The sequence below is a fragment of the Acomys russatus genome, chromosome 1 (assembly GCF_903995435.1).
Source record: "Acomys russatus chromosome 1, mAcoRus1.1, whole genome shotgun sequence".
Lineage (NCBI taxonomy): Eukaryota > Metazoa > Chordata > Mammalia > Rodentia > Muridae > Acomys > Acomys russatus.
The window spans coordinates 41,963,790-41,985,479 of NC_067137.1; the positions used below are offsets into that span (position 1 = coordinate 41,963,790).

A 21,690-nucleotide genomic window follows, 5' to 3' on the forward strand; every position below is an offset into this window, starting at 1 on the left:
TAATTATCTGAGATCTCGCTTGAGGGATTGCCTCCATCAAATTCGCATGTGGGCAAGTCTGTGGGGGCATTTTCTTGATTAGTGATTGATGCGGAAGGGCCCAGTGCATTGTGGGTGGTTCCACCCCTGAGCAGGTGGTCTTTGGGTTGTGTAAAAAAGCAGGCGGGGCAAGCCAGAAAGCAGCATTCTGGCATGGCTTCCGCTCCAGCTCCTGCCTCCAGGTTTCTGCTTGAGCCCCGACTTCCCTTCATTATGGACTCTGACCTGTAAGCCAAACAAACCCTTTCTTCCTCAAGTGGATTTTGGCCATGGTGTTATCACAGCAGTGGAGAAGCAAACTAGGACAGTGTGCGGCTCAGCTTCCTCCCGCCACATTCCTCTGCAAGCACACAATAAAGGGATTCGCTGGCAGGCTTTCCCAGCCAGTGGCCTTCCAGCACGTAGGCAGAGAGTGACTGTTCAAGCCTGGAGAGGCTGGAAAGGCCAGGTGAATGGCTGCCCATGAGTAAGGCCGATGGAGCTGAGCCTAACAGAGCAGAAATACCCAGCGTCCCTCTCTCCCAGGATTTCAGCCCGGGTGCGAGTTTGCACTGGGACTTCAAGGTGCTGGCCACCTGGAATTGAGACATGCCACATCCCTTCCTAACTAGCCCCGTGCTTGTCCTGCCTAAATGGCCACTAGGCTTGTGCAAACACACTTAAATGGTCCCTTGGGAATGGGGAAACAGAGGGGTTATGGCTGGAGCTGTTTTTCTGAAAAAGGGCACCGTGGCTTTAGCCTCCTTACCCCACCCTCTTCCGCCTCCTGGGCTAGAGTTCTCTTCCCGACTGCCCTGACACACTTTGTTCAGCCTCTCTCCCTCTGGTTCTCCCTCTCCCTCCTCCTCTCCCTGCCATTCTCCCTCTCTCTGAGAGCAAGAAGAGCGAGAAGAAGGGGGGAAGGGAGGAGAAGGCGGGAGGAAGGGAAGGGGGGGGGGGCCAGGTCAGACAGTACTTGCTAGTGCCCTAGCACTCCGGCAGCTGTGCAAACCTCTCTGGCTTCCTCCATCTTTCCCACTGGGTGGCAGTATGGCACCATGGATTGACACCCGTGACCCACGGCCCGAGGCTGTCTCTCTGTTCATCCATCTCAGCCTGTGCTCCACAGAGGATTCTAAAGAGGACACCCACGCCAGCTTTTCGGTCACGCCTCACTGCGGCACCTAATGAATCTCAGCTCTCGCCTGAGCCGCCACAGCCCCGCTGCACAGCCAGCCCCGCCCTCACCCACCGCCCAGTCTGAACTGAGGTTCCCTCCTGAGCCTCTGGAAGGAAATTCAGGACGGAAGTTGGCTCTGTGCTTAGGTGTTTGTACCCAGTCTGATTTGCTTCAGAACAGTCATCCTAATGAAAATGTCCGTTACCAGGTACAAATTATGGCTAGAACGCCATCGCCATGTTTTATATTAACACAAATTTGCCTTAATGGAGCACCTAGGCACCTAGTGCTTCTAACCTTCCATGAGGTGGGAGGCAGGAGGCAGCGTATAGAGCAGAGCTGTGATCCACCCTCTCTGTTCCAGTTAGGTAAAGATGTGACTGCTGGCCTACAGATGTAAGAGTAAGTTTGTAAGACATCCTAGACCAGGGGCTCTTAACCTTCCTGATGCTGTGACCCTTTAATCCAGTTCCTCATGTTGTGGTGACCTCACACACACACAACCATAATGTTACTCTGTTGCTACTTCATAGCCATGACGTAAATATCTGATATGTAGCCCCAAGGGAGGTCATGACCCATGGGTTGAGAACCACTGTCCTAGACACCGCTGCATACCCATGACAAGGCAAGACTGTACCCGGTTATCACCATCACCGCCTCTCGGCAGGGGCTCCACATGCCCATGGTGCTAAGTACTCAGTACTCAGTCATGCTGGGTCCTCCACCTGCGCTGTCCCTCCCTCGAATGAGGAATCCCAGGCCTAAAGAGTTTAACTAACTCAAGTTCCCACCGTGTGTAAAAGGCTTGGCCCAGCTCAGGGCGTGGCTGGGCCAGTCACTGTGAGCACATAGCTTTTGATTCTGGGAGGACAAGGGGTTCATGTTGGAGAGGGGACGTGGGGAGGGAAGGGGTGGTAAGCACAGATCCCACTGCACAGGATGAAAAGGACTCTCTAGGCAGCAGGGGGCACATTTCGTGGGCAGCAGATCCTGCTGCTGAGCAGAGAAATGACTCACATGCCTGAATCAGACACCTCCTTTGTGCTCTCGGGAGTCAGTCATCCAGGTCAGAAAACACTCCTGTCCCCCACCTCAACCTCGAGCAGAGCAGGCTCGCATACTGTGAATGCTGAACTAAACCCGGGCAGAATCTCTTTCCCATTTGACGAGTGAGCGTCAAGAAGCCACTCAGCAGGCAGAAGGCAGCCCAGCCACTGGACAGCCACCCCTGCACCTAAGAGGGGAAATGGAGAACCATACTTTTTCTCCCCCGGGGGCTGCTGAGAGGCAGACATTCATAAATGCTCCCTGACACCCCCACCCTGAGTTCCTAGCCTGCTAATCCCTCTTCAGCAGACCCACTCTGGCCTCGCCGGCAGAAAGCTACCAGGCTTGAGTGGAGAGCTGCCAATCCAAATCACAGCTATGGAATTCAACTTCCTGGTTGGTTTCTCCTTCAGGTAATGTCCAACATCTCCCCATGATGAGGAGCCTGGTAGCACAAATCTGTGGAAACGGTGTGTGAGCTATCTGGGAGAAACCCAGGGGGTCCCCGAAGCCTAATGGAGGATGTCAACCCTCAGTGTAGCCACAACAGAGCCAGTCTCTACCTTTTATGTGAGATAGCAAGATGGCATCGTGTTGATGAAAAGGCAAAGAGAAAAGGGATGCCTCTCATGATCCGTCATGCAGGGATCCTTTTGTGTTTTCGGATTTTGTTTTTATTTTAGGTGGATGAATGTTTTGTTTATGCGTATATATGTGCACCGTGTATGTGGCTGGTGCATTTGGAGGAGGCCAGAAGAGAGTGTCAGATCTCCTGGGACTGGCATCACAAACAGCTGTGAACTGCAGTGTGGGTGCTGAGATTCAAATCCGGGCCATGTGCTTAAACTTGATCCCCAGACGATGCGCTCTGTGAAGGGTGCCATTAGGAGCAAGTATGTAGCTGGGGGCAGGCCCCCACCCTGTCTGCTCTCACAAAGTGAGTTGTCGCCTCACACTCCTGACACCATGCCTTCCCTGCATGATGAGCTATACCATCTCAAACTGTGAAGCAAAGCATGTGCCTCCTCCTTTGAGTGCCTTCTTGTCAAGTATTTGGTGACGGCGACCAAGTGAATGATGAGAAACAAGCCACACATGGAACAAAGTAGATTCAGAGACCAGAGGGGGCCTTCCACTTTTCCTTCTAATATGTAATCAAAATGTACACATGTGGGGGCTGGAGAAACGGCTCAGTGGTTAAGAGCACTGGCTGTTCTTCCAGAGGTCCTGAGTCCAATTTCTAGCAGCTGCGTGATGACCTATAACCATCTATAATGAGGTCTGATGTCCTCTTCCGCCCTGCTGGCTCACATGCAGGCCGAATACTGTATAAATAATAAATAAACTTTTTTTTTTTAATGTGCATACACATGCTCAGAAGTGGTCACGCAAGCTGCCTACCTTTGTCTTTTCTAAAGAACACTCCAAGAAGCAGAGGATTGGGGTGGGGGTGAGCGGGATGACTCTGCTTCTTTTGGGATAATGGCCACAAGCTCAGCCATGCCAGATCAAGACTGAAATCTTTGTGGGCTTGGCCTACAGCACCGTGCCGCAGGCCTGGCATCACCCCCCAGTTCAGGGCTCACTCTGAAAGGATGAAGCTGTGATGCTGAACAGCCAGGCCTACCACAGCCAGAACCCACAGGTGAGAAACGCTGAGTGACAGAAACACAGATCAACAGAACAGTGGGAGTGGCACCAAAAGGAAGGGCCGGCAGCAAGAAAGGCAGGGCTCTCCAATTCAGAGGCTGGACAGAAGCAGTGGCAACAGACCCGATGACTTCTGACACCTGAGGCAGGGGCTCAGGTGAGCATTTCTGTGCACCTCTTGCTTTGTTCTGCTGTCCCACTTACAAAGGCAGGGACTCTCCTCTCCCAAACAAACCAGGTGCCTGTCAGCTCATGTGGTACAGGAATTTTCTCCCTGGTGGGAAGCTAGGGCATGCTTAACCCCCTCATCTAAGGTCCCAATAGTGAGCCAAAGTTCAGCTCCACCCAAGTTCATGCTGAGGAACTAATGACTTTAATGAATTTATTTACAAAACATGGGTAAGGGGTTTTGTTCAAGAGTGTAGGTGACCCAAAACCAGCCAAACTGGAAGGTGTGCACCCAGCATGGATGATGGAGCACCCTTCTCCTAGCCCCCATCCACATAGTCTAGCTCTTCTCTGGGACCCAAAGACCACCAGCAGGTAGGACAGAACTGCATACAACTGGCCAGACAGAAGCGGCTGGGTGCTCTGGCCAATCACCATCCACACCCACTCCTGCTATGAGGCAACCTCAACAGCATAGCTATGGTGGCTTTTGCATTCAGATATTAGATTTATGAAGATGCAGTTTGTTCTACTCAGAGGACAGTGCTGTGCAATACCATGGTGCCTGAATAAGCCTCCAAAGAAGTTTCGAGAAACTAACGTGGAAAAACTCTGAAAGAGAACCAACTAACCTGGGCTCATAGGGGCTCACAGAGACTGAACTGCCAACCAGGGAGCCCGCATGGGGCTGACCTAGGCCCTCTGCACACATGTTAAAGTGTGTAGCTTGGTCTTTTCATGGGACTCCTAACAGCAGGAGCAGGGGCTATCTCTTACTCAGTTTCCTGCTTTTGGAACCCTTTCCTCCTACCTGGTTACCCCAGCCAGCCTTAGTAGGAGAGGAGGTGACCAGTCTTACTGCAACTTGACATGCCACGGCTGGTTGATATCTAGAGGGGGGCTGCCCTTTTCTGAAGAGAAAAGAGGAGTAGATGGGGTGGGAAAAGAGAGGAAGTGGCAGGGAGGAACTGGAAGGAGAGGAGAGAGAGGAAAGTATGGTCAGGATGTGATAGATAGATAGATAGATAGATAGATAGATAGATAGATAGATGATAGATAGATTAAAAATTGTGAAAGTCTGAGGTACCCCTTCCAAGCCAACATGTCTGCCTTCCTAGGATCGTGGATACTAACAGGAGCCACAAGACTCCTGGAGACAAAGGACTCCATTGCTCACAGACACTCTGTCCATACAGAACTCAAGTAAACTATGTGACATTAGCCCTCACAGCAGATAAGATACAGAAGGATTGACTCTAGGGACCTGGGCCCATCGTAAGCAGCAACAGAATGCCTACCCTTACCCCAAGAGGTAGACCCCTCCTTTGGGACACTGTACAGTGGGAACATGCTCACCTCACGGCTCCCAGCATCACAGTGTCTTTCTTCTGAGGCTGTAAGACAGGGTAGTATACAAGGGAAGCACCAATTTCACCTTCCAAACTAGCTCACTGTACAAACATCCTCCATGCAGCAGTCTAAGGCCGCGGGGTAAAGCCTGTGTAAGGCCAGGGTTTTCTGTCTAGGAAGTTACCCACCCACCTCCCTACACACACCAATAAAAGAAAATTATCCAGAGCATAGGGCAGTCCGGACCTCCCTAGAAAGACACACAGAAAGACAAGTTTACCCTAAGAAGCTGTCACCATAACTCTCTCTCTCTCTTCCTGGTCCCAAGTGGGTTTGCATGTGACGATATATTTTTGGGAAGTTAATTTTTTTTTTTTTTTAACTTAAGATTCAGACATACAAAAATGGGGAAGGTGGAAGGTTTTTACTGCAAGCTCCCCAGAGTCCCATTCTCTAGTGTTCCCTTCTGTGGGCTGCAGCTTGTTATAAGCAGAACACTGGGCTGTGCCCCAAGGCCAGGTTACAAAGGGTGTGCCTTTGCTCTCCAGGGGCTCCCTCTGAGCCTTCCTCTCACTGCTCTGATGACAGGACCACAATGACTGCCGTTGAAATGTGCCTTAGGGGGCGGGGCCTGCACCTAACAAAGAGGGCAGTGGCCTCCTCCACTCCCCACCAGCCAGTGAGAAGCTAAGGCTCTCCAGTCTAAAGCCTGAGAGGAGTGAAACCCCACCAAATCAACGGTGATTGACCCGGCTCTCACTGCGACAGAGCTGCTGAGCCTCCTGTGAATCCCTGGCCTACAGACACCTTGCTGTAATAAAGACCCCAGGTCACTATATTTCAGGGTGATTTGCTCAGTCCACAGCAATAGATAACACAGCTACTGAAGAAGTTAGAACAAAGAGCACCACACGTTCCATAGCAACATTCAGAGGATTTATTTGTATTCCTGAAATATGGGCTTGAAGCAGGGCAACAGTGTTCCTACCTGGATAATAGTAAAAAGGAACCTATGTGATGGAGTAACCTACAGCGATAGTGGTCACCACCACATGAGCGCTTTTTGTGCAGTTTAAAGGGCCAGCGGCAGCTCCTGCCCCCACGGCCACTGTTTGCACACAGCTACTGCACCCTTCGCTGTGTTTTGCAGCTGGACCAACGTAAGAGCTTCGCAGTGCCCTTCTGAACGGTGATTGATAAAGAACGTCTCAGCTCCACACAGGCGATAACACTTCACCTATTCAGAACAGCACCGGGAAACAAGGGTTCTCCCCTCCCACAGCTCAAACAGTCCTTCTGTCAACAAGGCTGTGCACTCCCATGTGGAAAGGAGCCAGCGGACATGGCGATTGGTGCCCAGGGGTAGCTTGTGGCTGCAGGTGTCTATAAAAGGTGGGGTTCAGCTGGCTGTCTCCCCTGAGCTACTGCCTGTCAGCACTCACAAGTTCTCTTTGTCGAACTCACACATGAAGTACATGGTAATGTGGCAGGCCACGTCATTCCAGCCACCTGAGGCCACCATCTCCACACAGTCCTCCTCGTCATAGGCATTGTTGGGCTCTCCGCTGCGCCATTTGTTGAAGGTCTGCATCGGGGAGCGGTCCGAGTACACGAAGGCACCTTCTCTCTCCAGGTCATTGATGCCAATGAAGACGCGGGCTAGGCCGGCCTGTGCCAGGTATGAAGCCATCAGGCCATTGGCTGCCTCGTCTTTGGGCATGCTCAGTGTGCCTCCCCGGCTTTGGCAAGACAGCTGGGCGTCTGCATACCGCTTCTCCTCCTTTACCAGCAGGTAGATCTTGCTCTCCGTCTCGCGCACACCAGCAACAGCTGCAGGGGAGGGCAGTGCTGAAAGGCCAGCACTTGCATTTCTATAAACAAACTCAACGCACTCCACCACACCACCGCGGGCCACAGGCACAGTGCAGCAGCGGTGGGGGCTGAGCAGCACATGGAAGCCACTGCTCTCCAGTTTCAGGGAGAAGAGGGAGGGGGTAAGAGGGAGGGGGGAAGGGCCTCAATCCAACGTACCATTTTTTATGAATTTTAGCTCAGTTGTCAGTTGAGTGACCTGGTTGTCCATCTCCCCAATAGCCTTCCTCAGCTGGCTGCACTCACACGGGATGCCTGTGGGAAGCAGCCTATTATGTAGGGGACTGGCCTTGGAAAAGAAGGGTACACACACACACCAGATACATATGCTACTGAAAGAAGAATCAAGAAATGAGTGTCTATACAGCCTACTATACAGACAGAGTGATGCCTTGCAGACTGACTACAATCCTGAGAAGGTGAAAACAGAGACTGGACTATCCCACAGCAGGAACAGCCTGACAAAAAGCTATCAGCTACTTGGGCTCCCTGCTTTCCTGCTCACTGCAGTTTCAGTTTATGGTTCTTAGATGGTTTCATTACCATGTATTAATTATGCACAATAACAGGCTTCACTTTGACTTTATTTATTTAGTTTTATTATATGTGCATTGATGTTTTGCTTGCCTATATATCTGTGCAAGGGTGTTGGATCCTGGAGTTGCAAACAGTTGTGAACTGCCATGTGGGTACTGGGAATTGAACCCAGGTCCTCTGGAAAAGCAGTCAGAGCTCTTAACTGCTGAGCCTTCCCCCCAACTCCACTGAGACATTTTTATACATGTATGTAATGTATCTTGATCATGTTCACCCTGTTACCTTCTCTTGTCCACTCCTACTCCCACTGATCTCCTTCCTCCTTCCAACATCATGTCTGTGTGTGCATGTGTTTGTGCATGTGTATGCATGTGTGTGCATGTGTGTGTCCCAGTGACACTAGGGTTGTACACAAGGGGAGCATGGGCACCTTACCCTCATTAGCAATGTCATCTTTATTGTTCGGTTCGTGGAGACAGGGTCTCTTGTAGCACAGCCCTGTAGCCAAGGATGACCTTGAACTTCTGATCCCCTGCCTTCGCCTGATGACTGCTAGAAATACATGCATGCACTCCATCCCCACGTTATGAGATACTGAAGATACTGCATTTCATGCAGCCACATGTAGCTTTTTTATTTTTATTTTTTATTATCATTACTTAAAGCTGTTTAATTTTATGCATGTGGGTGTTTTGCCTACATGTATGTCTGTGCACCATGTGTGTGTCTACAGTGACTCAAAGCCCAGAAGAGGGCATCTGATACCCTGGAACTGGAGTTACAAACTGTTGGGGCTGCTTTGTGGTTGCTAAGAATTGAACCCAGGTCCTCTAGAAGAGCACCTAGTGCTCTTAACCTCTGGACCATCATTCCAGCCCCACGGTTTATATTTTTAAAATACAAATTTAATAGATTTTGTTTAAAATTTCTGGTTCTTTATGTCATACCAGGTTCTCCACTGGGACCAGGGGGGCCGATGTCACCAGAATCTCCTTTTTCACCTGGGTGGAAAAAAGAAAGTTAGCATTTGAATGGGAGATGTCCCTTGAATTAGAATGTGTCAAGTTAAAAATCTTATTTGTTGAAGCTGAGGATGTAGTTCAGTGTAGACTTATACAGTGTGTACGAGGCCCTGGGTTCCATCCCCATCACTCCCATCACCATGTTCTGTGGACAGGCTTTTCACAAACATAGATGTTTGCATTCTGTGTGCTTTGGGGAAGCATCCAATGGCATACTCAGAGTCGGCACTGAGGAGCATAGTGCCCCTCAGGGTATGCTTACAGGCAGCATTGCTTAGCAGATCCAGGAAGAACAGACAGCACTGATAATCCCAAACTATAACCCAAATTCCTCTGGATCTACTTCAGGTAGTGTAGTGTCACAGAAGGGCCCAAATACCAGCACCTGCCTAACCTCCTGCTAGTCAAGGCAAGCCTTTTTCTTCTTCTTCTTCTTCTTCTTCTTCTTCTTCTTCTTCTTCTTCTTCTTCTTCTTCTTCTTCTTTTTCTTCTTCTTCTTCTTCTTCTTCTTCTTCTTCTTCTTCTTTTTCTTCTTCTTCTTCTTCTTCTTCTTCTTCTTCTTCTTCTTCTTCTTCTTCTGGTTTTTCTAGACAGGGTTTCTCTGCATAATAGCCCTGGATGTCCTAGACACTCTTCGTAGACCAGGCTAGCCTCGAACTCATAGAGATTCCCCCTGCCTCTGCCTCCCAAGTACTAGATTAAAGGAGTGCACCACCACACCCAGATATACATAGTTTTTCTTTTTTGTTTCTTTGTTTTTCAAAACAGGGTTTCTGTGTGTAGCCTTGGCTGTCCTGGACTCACTTTGTAAACCAGGCTGGCCTAGAACACACAGAGATCCACCTGCCTCTACCTTCCTAGTGCTGGGATTAAAGGCTTGTGCCACCACCACCCAGTTTAGAGCAAGCCTCTTAATCCCTTGCCTTCAATCTCCTCAATACACACACACACACACACACACACACACACACACACACACACACACACACACACACGGCTTGATCTCACAGTATCATAGTGGCTAGACAGCTTCATTTCTGTAATCATGTTAATGTTATATATAGTGTGTGTGCGTGCGTGTGTGTGTGTGTGTGTGTGTGTGTGTGTGTGTGTGTGTGTGTACCAACCATTTTAGAATCCCTAATGCACTGCCCCTCTTGTCTGAGGACAGAACCATCTCTGTGAAGGGCTGTGAGTTCCACACCTGCAAATTCACAGTCCATTCACATAAGGAGGAAAGCATCTCAGTAGCCCCTGCGCAGCTCATTCTTGTGTCAGGGGCTTGAAGACCATCAGAACCTCAGCCTGACCAGGACCCCACAGGACAGCCCTGGGGACAGAATCAACCAAATAACCAAAGCCAAATAAGGGTGGGCCTGGTCTCCACAGGAGACTTGGAGATCTGCTCAGCATACACACACACACACACTGTGTAGAAAAAAAAAAAAAAACACACTCCCTCCATCTTCACATCACTCACTGCAGTACTGTCCACAGCACCCAATGGGCACAGATGGCCTGAATGTCCACAAACTGGGAGATCATCAGGTAGAGCACAGTCTTCTGAGCAAATCACCCACTGTCTCCATCATACCACTTGTTTCCTACTTGCAAAATTCCCTCAGATGGTGACTAACGGGGAAGTGGGGAGGGTCACTGGACCTTCACCTGAAGTTCCAGCCACTCCTGCCAGCCAATTACATACAATTCTTCCCTGAGGACCGTCAAGCAAGAACTCCAATGGAGCCTTGGAGTCTTGAGGTCTCCGAGGTACTAGAGCATGTAGGCTCAGAAAGGTTAACTGTCCCTTGAAGAGGGTGGGGTGGGGGGGCTCAGCAAATGTAACTTTCTAGTGTCGATGCTGTGGGGTCCCCCACAGCCCCTTGCCTGTGCTCTGTGAGTAAGCCCAATAACTCCATTTGTTCTCTGGGTTGAACTTGGGTGGGATGGCACGTTGGTTTGCTGTGGGGACCTTAGGAGGAAGAGAAGGCATCATTAATGTCTCCCTGGGGAGGGAGTTCTCACAATCCTTAGATAAACAAAGCATGGTTTATCTGTGAAATAGGTATCGCTCAGCCTTAAACTAAGGGGATTTTGACAGCTGTTACATGATGAATTCTGAGAGCATTGTACTGAGGGAAACAAGACAGCCACAAAGGCCAGATCCTCTCGTATGATACGTAGGGTGCGCAAATCCACAGAGGCAAAAAGCAGGCTCCAGGTTGTCAGAGGGAGTTAGTGCTTGGCGGTGCAGCAACTCTGTGGGGCGGTACAGAGCTTTTGGAAACAATGGGCACGGTCGCATCACATTGTGGATGTCTTGGTGCCACTGAACTGTGCAGCTGGGACAGTTGAAATGGCAGCAGCTTGTATGAGATCGAGACTTCATCTGATTTCTCTAAAGGTTTTGTAGTTGCATGTCCCTCAACACTCCCTTCTCATCATGAGGATGCCCCTCAGCACTCTGTGCTCGTCTGGATGCTGTCTGACAGCAGCTTCTTCCTGGAGAAGAATATGCCCAGTGCTCACCTCCCCAACACTCCCAGCCAATGGTCTTTTTTCAAAAGGACAGCACAGGGCTGCCTCGGGGTCATGGTGTGGATCAGAACAAACCACCCAAACCAGCTCACAGCTCAGACTTCAAGCCAAGACGTCTCAGGGCCAAGACTCAACCTGCTCCACGTCTCAGGGCCAAGACTCAACCAGCTCCAGTACAAGAACCCACAAGACAGCTGGGAAGACCACGGCCAAATTCCTTTCTTGCCTCTGATCGCCGGCACAGCTCTTTTCCAGCCATTGGCCAAGTTCAGTCACCCCATGGCCAACCCACAACAGGTCCACAGGGAGACCTCAGCAAGGTCACACAGAAAGCCACACGACCACTGTGTCCCCCTAGGTCCAGGTGCTCAGAACATATCTGTTGACTGAATCCTGGGCAGAGAACACAAAACAGGGCAATACAGTATTCAGACATCCTTAGCTGCCTTGCACCTGATGTCCTGGCCACAGGGAAGAAGTCCTAACCAGCCAAAGTTGCACAAGTCACGTGCATCATCGGGTGCTGCTTGGCACTGGAGTTTCCATTCTCAGACTTGCTGGTGCCACCCTGCACCCCGTTCAGGCTGAGAATCACTCCACAGTCGCAAAAGACTGGGAAATGAACCCGGGGGTGGGGGTAAATTCATGATACAACCTGTCCTGATGGGGCAAGCCTCTCATCAGGTCATCATGCTTCTTAAGGAAGGGGTAGCTGAAGATTCGGAATCTGGATCCTGCATCCAGGAGGTTAAATGCTCCATAAACGACTCCACCCACCCAGACACTCACAGAAATTCCTTTGGTTTCCCTAGAGCAAGAACACTGCAGCAGAGTTTAACAGGGTGACACATGAAACACAAGCTCCAGGCTAAGAGGCACAGTCAGTGCCTGTTCTCAGACACCATGAGCCTAACAAGGAATATAGGGCAAAAAGTATGTCACAAATACCTTTAGCGCCAATGGGACCAATTTTTCCATGACGGCCCACAGTGCCTTTCTGACCTTTGTCCCCCATGTCTCCTGTAGAAAACAATAAGGACAAAGTTGATTGATGCACAGTGATCTGGCATGCCCCCTCCTCACCATCACACATGTGCACACATGCACACAAGGAGAGATTGAATAAAGTACAGCTCTTCAGGGACACATATATGACTGTCACAGGACAACTCCACATAGGTAGCACACTGGTTTTGTCCCCAAAGGAGGATATTAGTCACTCAGGGTGTCAAAGTGAGGCAGACAGTCCAGCACTCCTGAGTCACTCAATCAAGGCCAGCTCTCCTCTGAGCCTGGATAAGGAAGGGTAGGTCCCTGATCTGTACCCTAGCTCTACGGTGTCCCTCAAGTTTGTTCTCAAACCTAAACCAAAATCATCACTCTGGAATATAGATATATCTGCATGCTCTTGGGAACAGCAAAACCCTGGGCATCCCCTCTGGCTGCATTTGAAGGTAGCTCTGCCGGAGACAGATGGCACAGGGAGATGCACCCACAATGTTCTCTGCATGCCTTATGAAGCCTCCAGCCCCTCTCCTATCTCTCATCCCTTACAAGATGGAGCAATGGTTGCCCTTACTTGACCCCAGAGAACACTGATCACTGGAATAAAGCTGAGGCCAGCTGTCCTTTCCCAGATCAATAACAAATCAAGGCAGAAGACATCTCTCCATGCCACATCCTTCCCTAAGTGTCCTTGCTCCCTTGGTGATACTCCTGGTAATCTTTTGGGAAACCCAATGACAAGACACCAAAGCACAAGTAGAAAGCAAGCGCACACACAGGGAAGCCCTGGTGAAGGGACAGGCACCAATTTCACTGTGGACAGGCTCATGTGTGGTCAAGGTGCCATGGTCTTTTGATCTTAAGTTGCCCCAGGGTCAGAGAGAGACAAATGGAAATTCCGTGTAGATAGCTCTCAAGACAGACAGGAGAGACGACTCCATAGTGTGCTGATAAGGCACCTCCTAGCACAACAGTTCCCAAAGGGCCCCCCCACCCCCAGTGTTCAAGTGGGTAGAACGTTTCCTCCGTGCAGAACAGCTGGAATCCAGAGGACTCCAGTGAGCCACAGCTGATCAGAAAACATACCATCCATGCAAAGAGCATGAGAGCAAAGTGCTTGCTTACAAAGCACATTCAAGTGCACATATTTTCCTTTACTGCTTCTAAAACTGATCAGCTGCACAGAGGCAGCTCTAGGACTAAGTGGCTTGACCAAGTTAGAGTCTGAAAGCCCATCAGAACCAGGTCAAGAGCCATGATCTGATGATTTGAAAACCATTCTACTTTCCTGGTATCAGGGGAATTGTTGTGGGTGGAAAGGCAGAACAAGCCGCTGGTCCAGCAGGGTACAGAGTATGATCTGAGGATGCAGGGGACAAACTGCAAATTGCCACTCATGGGAGAGATACAACTGTGGGATAGGAAAGTGGAAAGATGGACCAGGCAAGGAGCCCTGACATAGCTGGAGGTTGAGGGCGTTTGAGAGGGCACAGTGCATCCAGTGGGAGTCACTGGAGAGGCAGGAAGAGGAGAGGGAGAGAGCAGATTCTTGCTTGAGAAGTGAGCAAGGCAGGCACAGAGGACAGCTGGTGGCTGGTCAGACAACATCTAGGAGACTGAAAAGAAGCTTCCTAACTGGCAGGGGTCTGGGAGTTGACAGCAATTCATCAATGGGAAAGTGAGGTGAGGTTAAGGTTTTGGCCCTGGGTAAGCCATCCTGAAGCCAGGAAAGCCAGAGGGCACTGGGCTCCAGTATCCTAGAGACAAGCAGGAAGAAAGGAGTAGGTATGAGATGGAGGCAGAGAAGGCGTGCCACCAGTAAAGACGGAATCTAGAGGGATCAGAGGGAACCAGAAAAGGTGAGGGCAGGCTGGGCAGCAACTCCATGAAGCCCCGCAAGGGTCAAGGGGAGGGCGTTCAGAAGGGAGAAAGGCTGAGCCCAGGGCAGGCAGCAGGCCCAGCAGGGCATCAGTCAGTGCCTTGAGTGTGAATTAAGGAGCAAGGAGGGAAGGGAGACCTTAGCAGTCATGCCGGATCTTTTGAAATTGCAACACTCCTCTGATATCTGCACAGCTCGTTCTAGACCATGCCACTGAGTTGTTAAAGATCTATTTATTTATTTATTTATTTATTATGTATACAGTATTCTGCCTGCATGTACATCTGCGGACCAGAAGAGGGCACCAGATCTCATTATAGATGGTTGTGAGCCACCATGTGGTTTCTGGGAATTGACCTCAGGACGTCTGGAAGAACGGACAGTACTGTTAACCTCTGGGCCATCTCTCCAACCCACAATTGAGTTTTTAAAGAAATCACAAAAATATCTCGTTTTAAGTAAGTTTGTAGCTTTGTGTTGAGCTGTAATTGATGCTGTCTTTGGCTGCATGAAGCCTGGATGCCACAGATTGGACATGTCAAAATGACCCACTGAAATCCCACAGTGGAGGTGGGATTACAACAGCTCCCCACATGCATGAGTCCAGTGCCACTCTTCTCACATGGCAGCCAGTGAGCTGGCCTGTCCCGCCCAAGTTCACACAGTTTGTTTGGGAATTTAAGGTTGAGCTTGCCCATCGGTTAGCTGAGGACTCTCCACCCCACTGCAGTGCTCTTGTGTATAAAGAACAGATGGGCCATTCTAATATCCAGGCTTTACACAGTTCCATATGGACAGGGGCTGGGGAGCCAGATCCTAGAAAATGAAAAGCAAAGATCTTACCCTGGAAAGGCTAGCTCCCACTAAGTGCCCCAAACCTTGGGAGATCTGTTGCCTGCTGCAAGAAGCTGGTGGGATTGAGGGTCCTGACTGTGCATGTGGAGGCAGTTGTGTGCTGTGTAGAGGAAGATGGGAAAAGCTGTCTGGTCCACTGTGGGGATGCTTCCTTTTGAGAAATGTCTAACTGGTTCAAAGCTGTGGCGGAGGAAAAGTCACTCCAGAGCTCTGCCTTCTCAGCCTTCCAGCCACATAAGGAAGAAGCAGCCCGGGTCCCTGAGACAACAGGCAGACAAGATAAAGAGGCTCAAAAATCCCTGGAAGAAACAAAAACAAAAAAACACAGAGACAGTTTTCTACCAGACCAGTTACCCAAAACTCTCTATAATGTTTGAGCATTTTTTTCATTTTGGAAACTGCTAACCTGAACTTCCAGTTTACTCATGTAATTAATTTTTGTTCCTTCTTAAGTCTCTGATGGAGTTGAAAACCAGATAGTTTAGTTTAACAATTAAGCCTAGTTGTTTACGGGTTAAGATGTTTTTAGGTCTAGATAGATGTTTTAAGTTGATAGAGATGAAATATGATAGATATTGATTTACATTCAGAATTTTAGACTCACCAAGATATGGAAGATGTTTTCTTCAAGGTTGCCAAATTCAAATAGCCAAAGCATTATGAATGTAACATTTTTATAATTCTTGAATGTTTCATGGTTCTTCTTGTTGTATGTAGTTTATTGTATTAATGTGTAACAATATAAATGTATATGTTAAAAAAGAAAAATTAAAATTAAAAAAATTTAATCCCTGGAGGAAAAGCACCTGCATCACAAATGCCCTGGAATGATTTTTCTTTCCTGCAAAATCCTCACCTTACCAGAACAATCAATTAGCACTCTATCGTCCAACTCGGTCCACTGACTGAGTGCGTGCAATGAGAGGCCAGCCTGAGTCCGACTGTCATAAGTCAGCCACAACCCGAGACTGACTAGAGACCACTTGGCTTCAGCCCACCACTAACACTCCCAGCCCAACAGGAGCAGGGATTCAAAGCTGTTGCTGACACTTGGCTCCTGGTAGCAGCTGGCACCACACTTAGCTCCTGTCCTTGGAGAAGTGTAGGTGCCAAGCCCTGCCATTGGGGTACACAGGAGCCAAGAGCAAGTGTGCAAAACAAGGCACAGTGGTGACAGCAGCAAGTCAGCGCAGAGGACATGAAGGACACAGGGAGGCAGAGTGTGCGTATGGAGCAGACACTGCCAGCTGGCCTGGGTAGGCAGCAGCTTACAGCCTGTTGGGGGCCTCTTGGGTCCCAGAGACAGTGCTATCAAGTCCCCACATGACATCGATACCATTGCTTTAAGACATGCCAAGGTCTGTGGAGACAAGAGGGAGGCAGCTCTGAGTCTGCACATCTTCTCTAACCTTATGGGCCACAGAAACCCTGTATAAATTGCTTGATCTCTCTGAGCCTTTTTTTTTTTTTGTTTTTCACCTTCATAAGCCTGGAATCTGTAGCCGAGGTACAATTCAGTTGGGAGAGCGCTTGCTGCCATGACAGCACGTGCTTGTACGCCTAGCACTAAGGAGACAGGTGTAAGAAGACTAGAAGTCCAAGGGCATCCTTGACTATATAGTAATTTCAGGGACAGCCTGGCCTACCTGAGACCCTGCGTCAAAAAAGTAAGAAAGCAAGCTGGATGTGGTGGCTCACATCTTTAACGCAGCACTTGGGAGGCAGAGGCAACTCTGTGAGTTCAAGCCCAGCCTGGTCTACATAGTGAGTTTCAAGGCTACCAGAGCCATAGAATGAGACCCTGTCTCAAAAAAAAAAAAAAAAAAAAAAAAAAAAAAATATATATATATATATATATATATATATATATATATATATATATAAAATACAAGAGGTTGGAGAGATGACTCAGTGGTTAAGAGCACTGGTTGCTCTTTCAGAGGTCCTGAGTTCAGTTCCCAGAGCCCATGTGGCAGCTCACCACCATCTATAACTCCAGTTCCAAGGAATCCGATGCCTTCTTCTGGAATCAGGCACACATGTGGAACATGGAATATAAATATACATGCAGTCAAAATACTTATACACAGAAAATCATACATTTTTTCAAAAGGAGGTTAAAATCCTGTAGTAAAAGATTTTGAGAAAGAATACACATAAATGAGCTGTTTGTCTTCTCCCCCTCCCCCACCACTGCCTGATGGCCTTGCTCTGTGGCTCTTTGCCACCTCAGAGCTTGGCTCAGTGGCCCCTGTGCTGGGGGGGTGTGCACCTATGAAACAGGGTTGGCAGTATGCCCCTCGTTGGATGCTGGAGAAACAGGCACACCACCCAGAACTGCACCTGGCACATAGCAGGTGGGACACACGTGTCCCCAGCAACAGTCATCCGTCATCACAGGCAGAATCACTCAAGTGTCTGGACATGTGACAAGCCACACAGACAGCCCCAGGGGCCTGGGTGGATGTGCACCTGCACTTCAGCACAGTCCCAGGTGATTGATGGGCACTGAAGCCAACTAGGACTGGCTTGCACCCTGCTTGATTCGGTCTGCCTGAGATTACACCACCACCTACTCCTTGAAGGCAGAAGGAGCAAGTGAGGGGCTGCAGTGAGACGTCTGCCATCCTAGGTTAGGTCCGCCCCTTCTCCATCATTAAAGGGCAAATGCAGACACTTCTGGTATGCTGTGCTGAGACAGTATATTCAGGTGGGTCTGCTACACTCAGTGTCCACTCAGCCTCATTGCCAGAAGGTGTGTAAACCTATGTGTTCATTTGTGTGTGCGCACATGTGGAGGCCAAAGGTCAGGTGTTTGTTAAAACAAGGTCTCTCACTAGCATGGAGCTTGCCAAGTTGGCTAGGTTCTGCCGCCTCGGTGCTGGGATTACATGTATGTACCACTGTGACTGACTTTTTCACATGGGCTCTAGGGGAGCTAAACTCTGGTCACCATGCATGTACAGCAAGCACTTTACTGACTGCACGACATCTCAGCCCATCATTTCCATCTTTTGATGAACTGAGCAGTCCATCTGAAAAGTCTGTGCTGAAGGTCTTCTCTGCAGAACTTGAGCATAGAATCTTTAAAGAGGCCATGGGTGCTCACTGAGGTCATACGTTGGTCACTGATCCAACAGCTCTGGTGGCATTACAAGAGAAAACACCAAGTATGCACAGAGGACAGGCCACACAGCTAAAGCTCCGCCAAGCATGGTGGTGCACACCTTTAATCTCAGCACTTGGAAGGCAGAGGTAGGTAGATCTCTGGGAGTTTGAGGCCAGCCTGGTCTACAAAGCGAGTCCAGGACAGCCAAGGCTACACAGAGAAACCCTGTCTCAAAAAAATCCAAAGGGAAAAACAGAAACAAACAAGGATTAAGCTCCTGCAGGAGGAGATTGCGACAAAAGCTTGCACTTCCAATTTCCAGGAAGGTCTTCGGGCTGCTCCACAGGACAACAAGCTTTATGCAATATGCACACAAGCTCAGCCGCGCTGAGACATGTTTAGAGCCTGTGCCTTTAAGTGGCACTCAGAATGCTGGGAGCCATTGTGACCTGCTGTCCTTACAGCCCATTACTCTAACGAGAAGTGGGATGGCTCCCATTTGTTCTCCAGACACGCAGAAGGATAGGAGCGGGTGGGCAGCTCACAGCAGGTGCGTGATTCTTATTAATTTTAATGAAGATATCAGAGCCCTTTGAAGTGGAGATGGGGCGAAGGGGGCACTTGCAATTCAGCCTCCTCAGCGATTTTTATGAAGAATGGTGTGTGTGCTACAGCTCATGACAGCCCAGTGCTACTGCAGCTGCCTCCACTGTCTGTGCCGGGAGGGGCCCCAGCCTCTATGGCAGGAGAACGGGGCAGCCACCCGCTCTTGTCACAGCATAAGACTGGGAATGAGACAGAAAAATCTAGGGCAACACACATGTATCAGGTCACAGCAGCAGAGCCACTCTGCATCTGCCACACAACCCAGAAGTGTAGATACTGTTCTTGTCTCAATAAAGGACAGGTGACAGCAGGCAATTGTTATGCCTGGCTTTGTTTCAGGGAAGGCAGGCGATCCACCAGCCAGCAGGCTCTTCTCCCTTGCAGTGGGGAGGGGCAAGAGGGGGGGCGCTGCTCACTGGGTAGGTCAGCCACTTCCTCCAGACCAGCCCCCAGGTGAGCACAAGGTACATCTGTGGAAGCTGAGAGGTACAGACCCAGAGCAGGGAGTCCACTGCCCTGGGAAATGCCTCCTGCAGAAACAGCACCTAGGCCTATTAATACAAGCCAACATCAGCTCCTTCTGGAGGCTGTAGGGAGGGAGGGGATGAGAAATGGGAGGTGGGTGGGAAGAGAGCACACAGACAGGGCCCTCAGCCTGAGCTGAGATCACCTAGGGACTTCAAAGATACTTAAAGATATTAAATCTCAAGATATATTTCAAACAACTGGTAGAGGGCTCTCAGGATACCAGCATTAGGCTGAGCCCCAGGAACACAAAATTTAAGGCAATGCAGATCTGTCCCCACTGCCCACATACTGCGGGAGTGTCACTAGAAAAAGAAATGGCAACGCGCTGATCAACTGTGGCACTCACTGAGCACCCGTCACAGCATCCTTCGAAGGTGCCAGTCACTAACAGGTCCACGTCCCGGAATCTCCAGTAGGTTTTATTTATATAAGACAGGGCTATTTAAGGAGTGGTGGGTGGCTTCAAGTTCCGCCTGTGTGAGAGATGACAGGCCTTAACCTCAAACTGTGAGTCAGAATCAGTCCTTCCTGGAGTTGCTTTGATCAGAGTATCCTGTCATAGCAACAGGAAAAGCAGCCAGTACACCAGGTGTGGTGGTGGTGCACACCTGTCACCCCAGCACTCAGGAGGCTGAAGCAGCAGGACAAGTTCAAGGCCAGCCTATGACACAGGAGACCATGTCTCAAAAAAGAGAATCAGAAAAATCACACACACACACACAATCAGACCCCAGTGGCCTGGGACATTTTACACACACACCTAGAGCCTATGCACATCGCCCCACATGGCCTGAATCAGGAACAATGCCTCATGCTATGACACTTGCTGCTTAGCGAGATAGGAAAGTGCCTGCTTGTCTATCCAAATACGAACCCACACTTGACATATGGTCAGACCATGCAGCTCCCCTTAACCTTTATAAAGAACTCTTTCTCTTTCCTCTCCTCTCCTCTCCTCTCCTCTCCTCTCCTCTCCTCTCCTCTCCTCTCCCTCTCCTCTCCTCTCCTCTCCACTCCTCCCTCCCTCCCCTCCCCCCCCCCCCCTCTCTCCTCTCTCTTCTCTTCTTCTCTTCTTCTTCTTCTTCTTCTTTCTCTCTCTCTCTCTCTCTCTCTCTCTCTCTCTCTCTTTGAAGTCAGGAATTCAGCTGGGTCTCATTTCTGACACAATAGTATCATTATTATCACTGTCTAGAATATATTGCTTTGGCTAAAGTCTCATGTATTAATTTTTTGTCTTGGCTTTATTTTCTTTTTTTGTTTGTTTATTTTATTTTATTTTATTTTTGTTTGGTTTGGTTTTTGGTTTCGTTGTTTTAGTTTGGTTTTTGGAGACAGGGTTTCTCTGTGTAGCCTTGGCTGTCCTGGACTCACTCTGTAGACCAGGCTGGCCTTGAACTCACAGCGATCCACCTGCCTCTGCCTCCCAAGTGCTGGGATTAAAAGCGTACACCACCGTGCCTGGCTGGTTTGGTTTGGTTTTTGTTGTTGTTGTTTTGTTTTGTTTGTTTGTTTGAGACATGGTCTCTCTGTGTTAGCCTGGGCTGTCCTGGACTCCCTTTGTAGACCAGGCTGGCCTCAAACTCACAGCGATCTGACTGTGTCACAGTCTGCATCCTGAGTGCTGGGATTAAAGGCGGGTACCACCACACCCGGCACTTGGCTTTATTTTCTAGAGTCTTGCTTTTATTTGTTTTGTCTTTGAGACAGTATCTCCCTGTATAGGCCAGGTCAGCCTCAAACTCACCATCCTCCTGCCTCAGCCTCCTGAGTGCTGGATTGTAGGCTTGCATAACCACATTTGTTATATTTTAGACACAGCTGGAAAACAATAGATGGTGGGGGAAGAAAGAGAGGGAGTGAGGGGAGGGCCAAGCACAATACTAAGGCACCAACCAACATGAGGGCAGCACCAAGCAGGAAGCACACACTTGGCCCTGGGATTGTATGTGGGCCCCTTTAAGGGGACACTGGGGCAGAGGCACATGCCTAAACCCTGCCTGTAAGTAGTAGAGAAGCAAATGGCAGGAACCTTAACCGCTGGGAATCCCCAAACCATGGGAAAGCAAGGTGATAACACCCACACATTAGAGACACTGCACAATGGGGAAGAGCTGAGCCACTCCCAACAGATGGAGCCAGAAGCCTCAGCAGGGCCCACCCACAGTTCATACCATGAGCATGCATAAAGCATGTAGCTTTGTGGAGAGGGCAGCTCACACCTCAGAGTGAACCTGAAAGTTAGCCAGACTGAAAGTGGGGAGCAACAAGGCCTGGTACTTGGTCCCTGCTGCCTGATTTGCTGCTTGTCAGCTGCCTCAATCTG

General features: G+C 49.5%; 1 protein-coding gene across 2 annotated transcripts in view; it reads right to left on the reverse strand.

Moving 5' to 3' along the window:
• Nucleotides 1–6,613: 6,613 nt before the first annotated feature.
• Colec11 (collectin subfamily member 11) overlaps nt 6,614–21,690 on the reverse strand; it is a 31,592-nt gene continuing 16,515 nt past the window's right edge. Inside the window, exons 4-7 of one of the 2 annotated variants that reach the window (XM_051144216.1) lie at nt 12,334–12,405; nt 8,773–8,826; nt 7,448–7,543; nt 6,614–7,264 (exon numbers count right to left, since the gene is read on the reverse strand). In XM_051144216.1, the coding sequence (XP_051000173.1) occupies nt 6,855–7,264; nt 7,448–7,543; nt 8,773–8,826; nt 12,334–12,405 (632 nt within the window). In that variant the 3' untranslated portion in view covers nt 6,614–6,854. The remainder of the gene's footprint in view (nt 7,265–7,447; nt 7,544–8,772; nt 8,827–12,333; nt 12,406–21,690) is intronic. The other variant, XM_051144224.1, reaches the window with a different exon arrangement.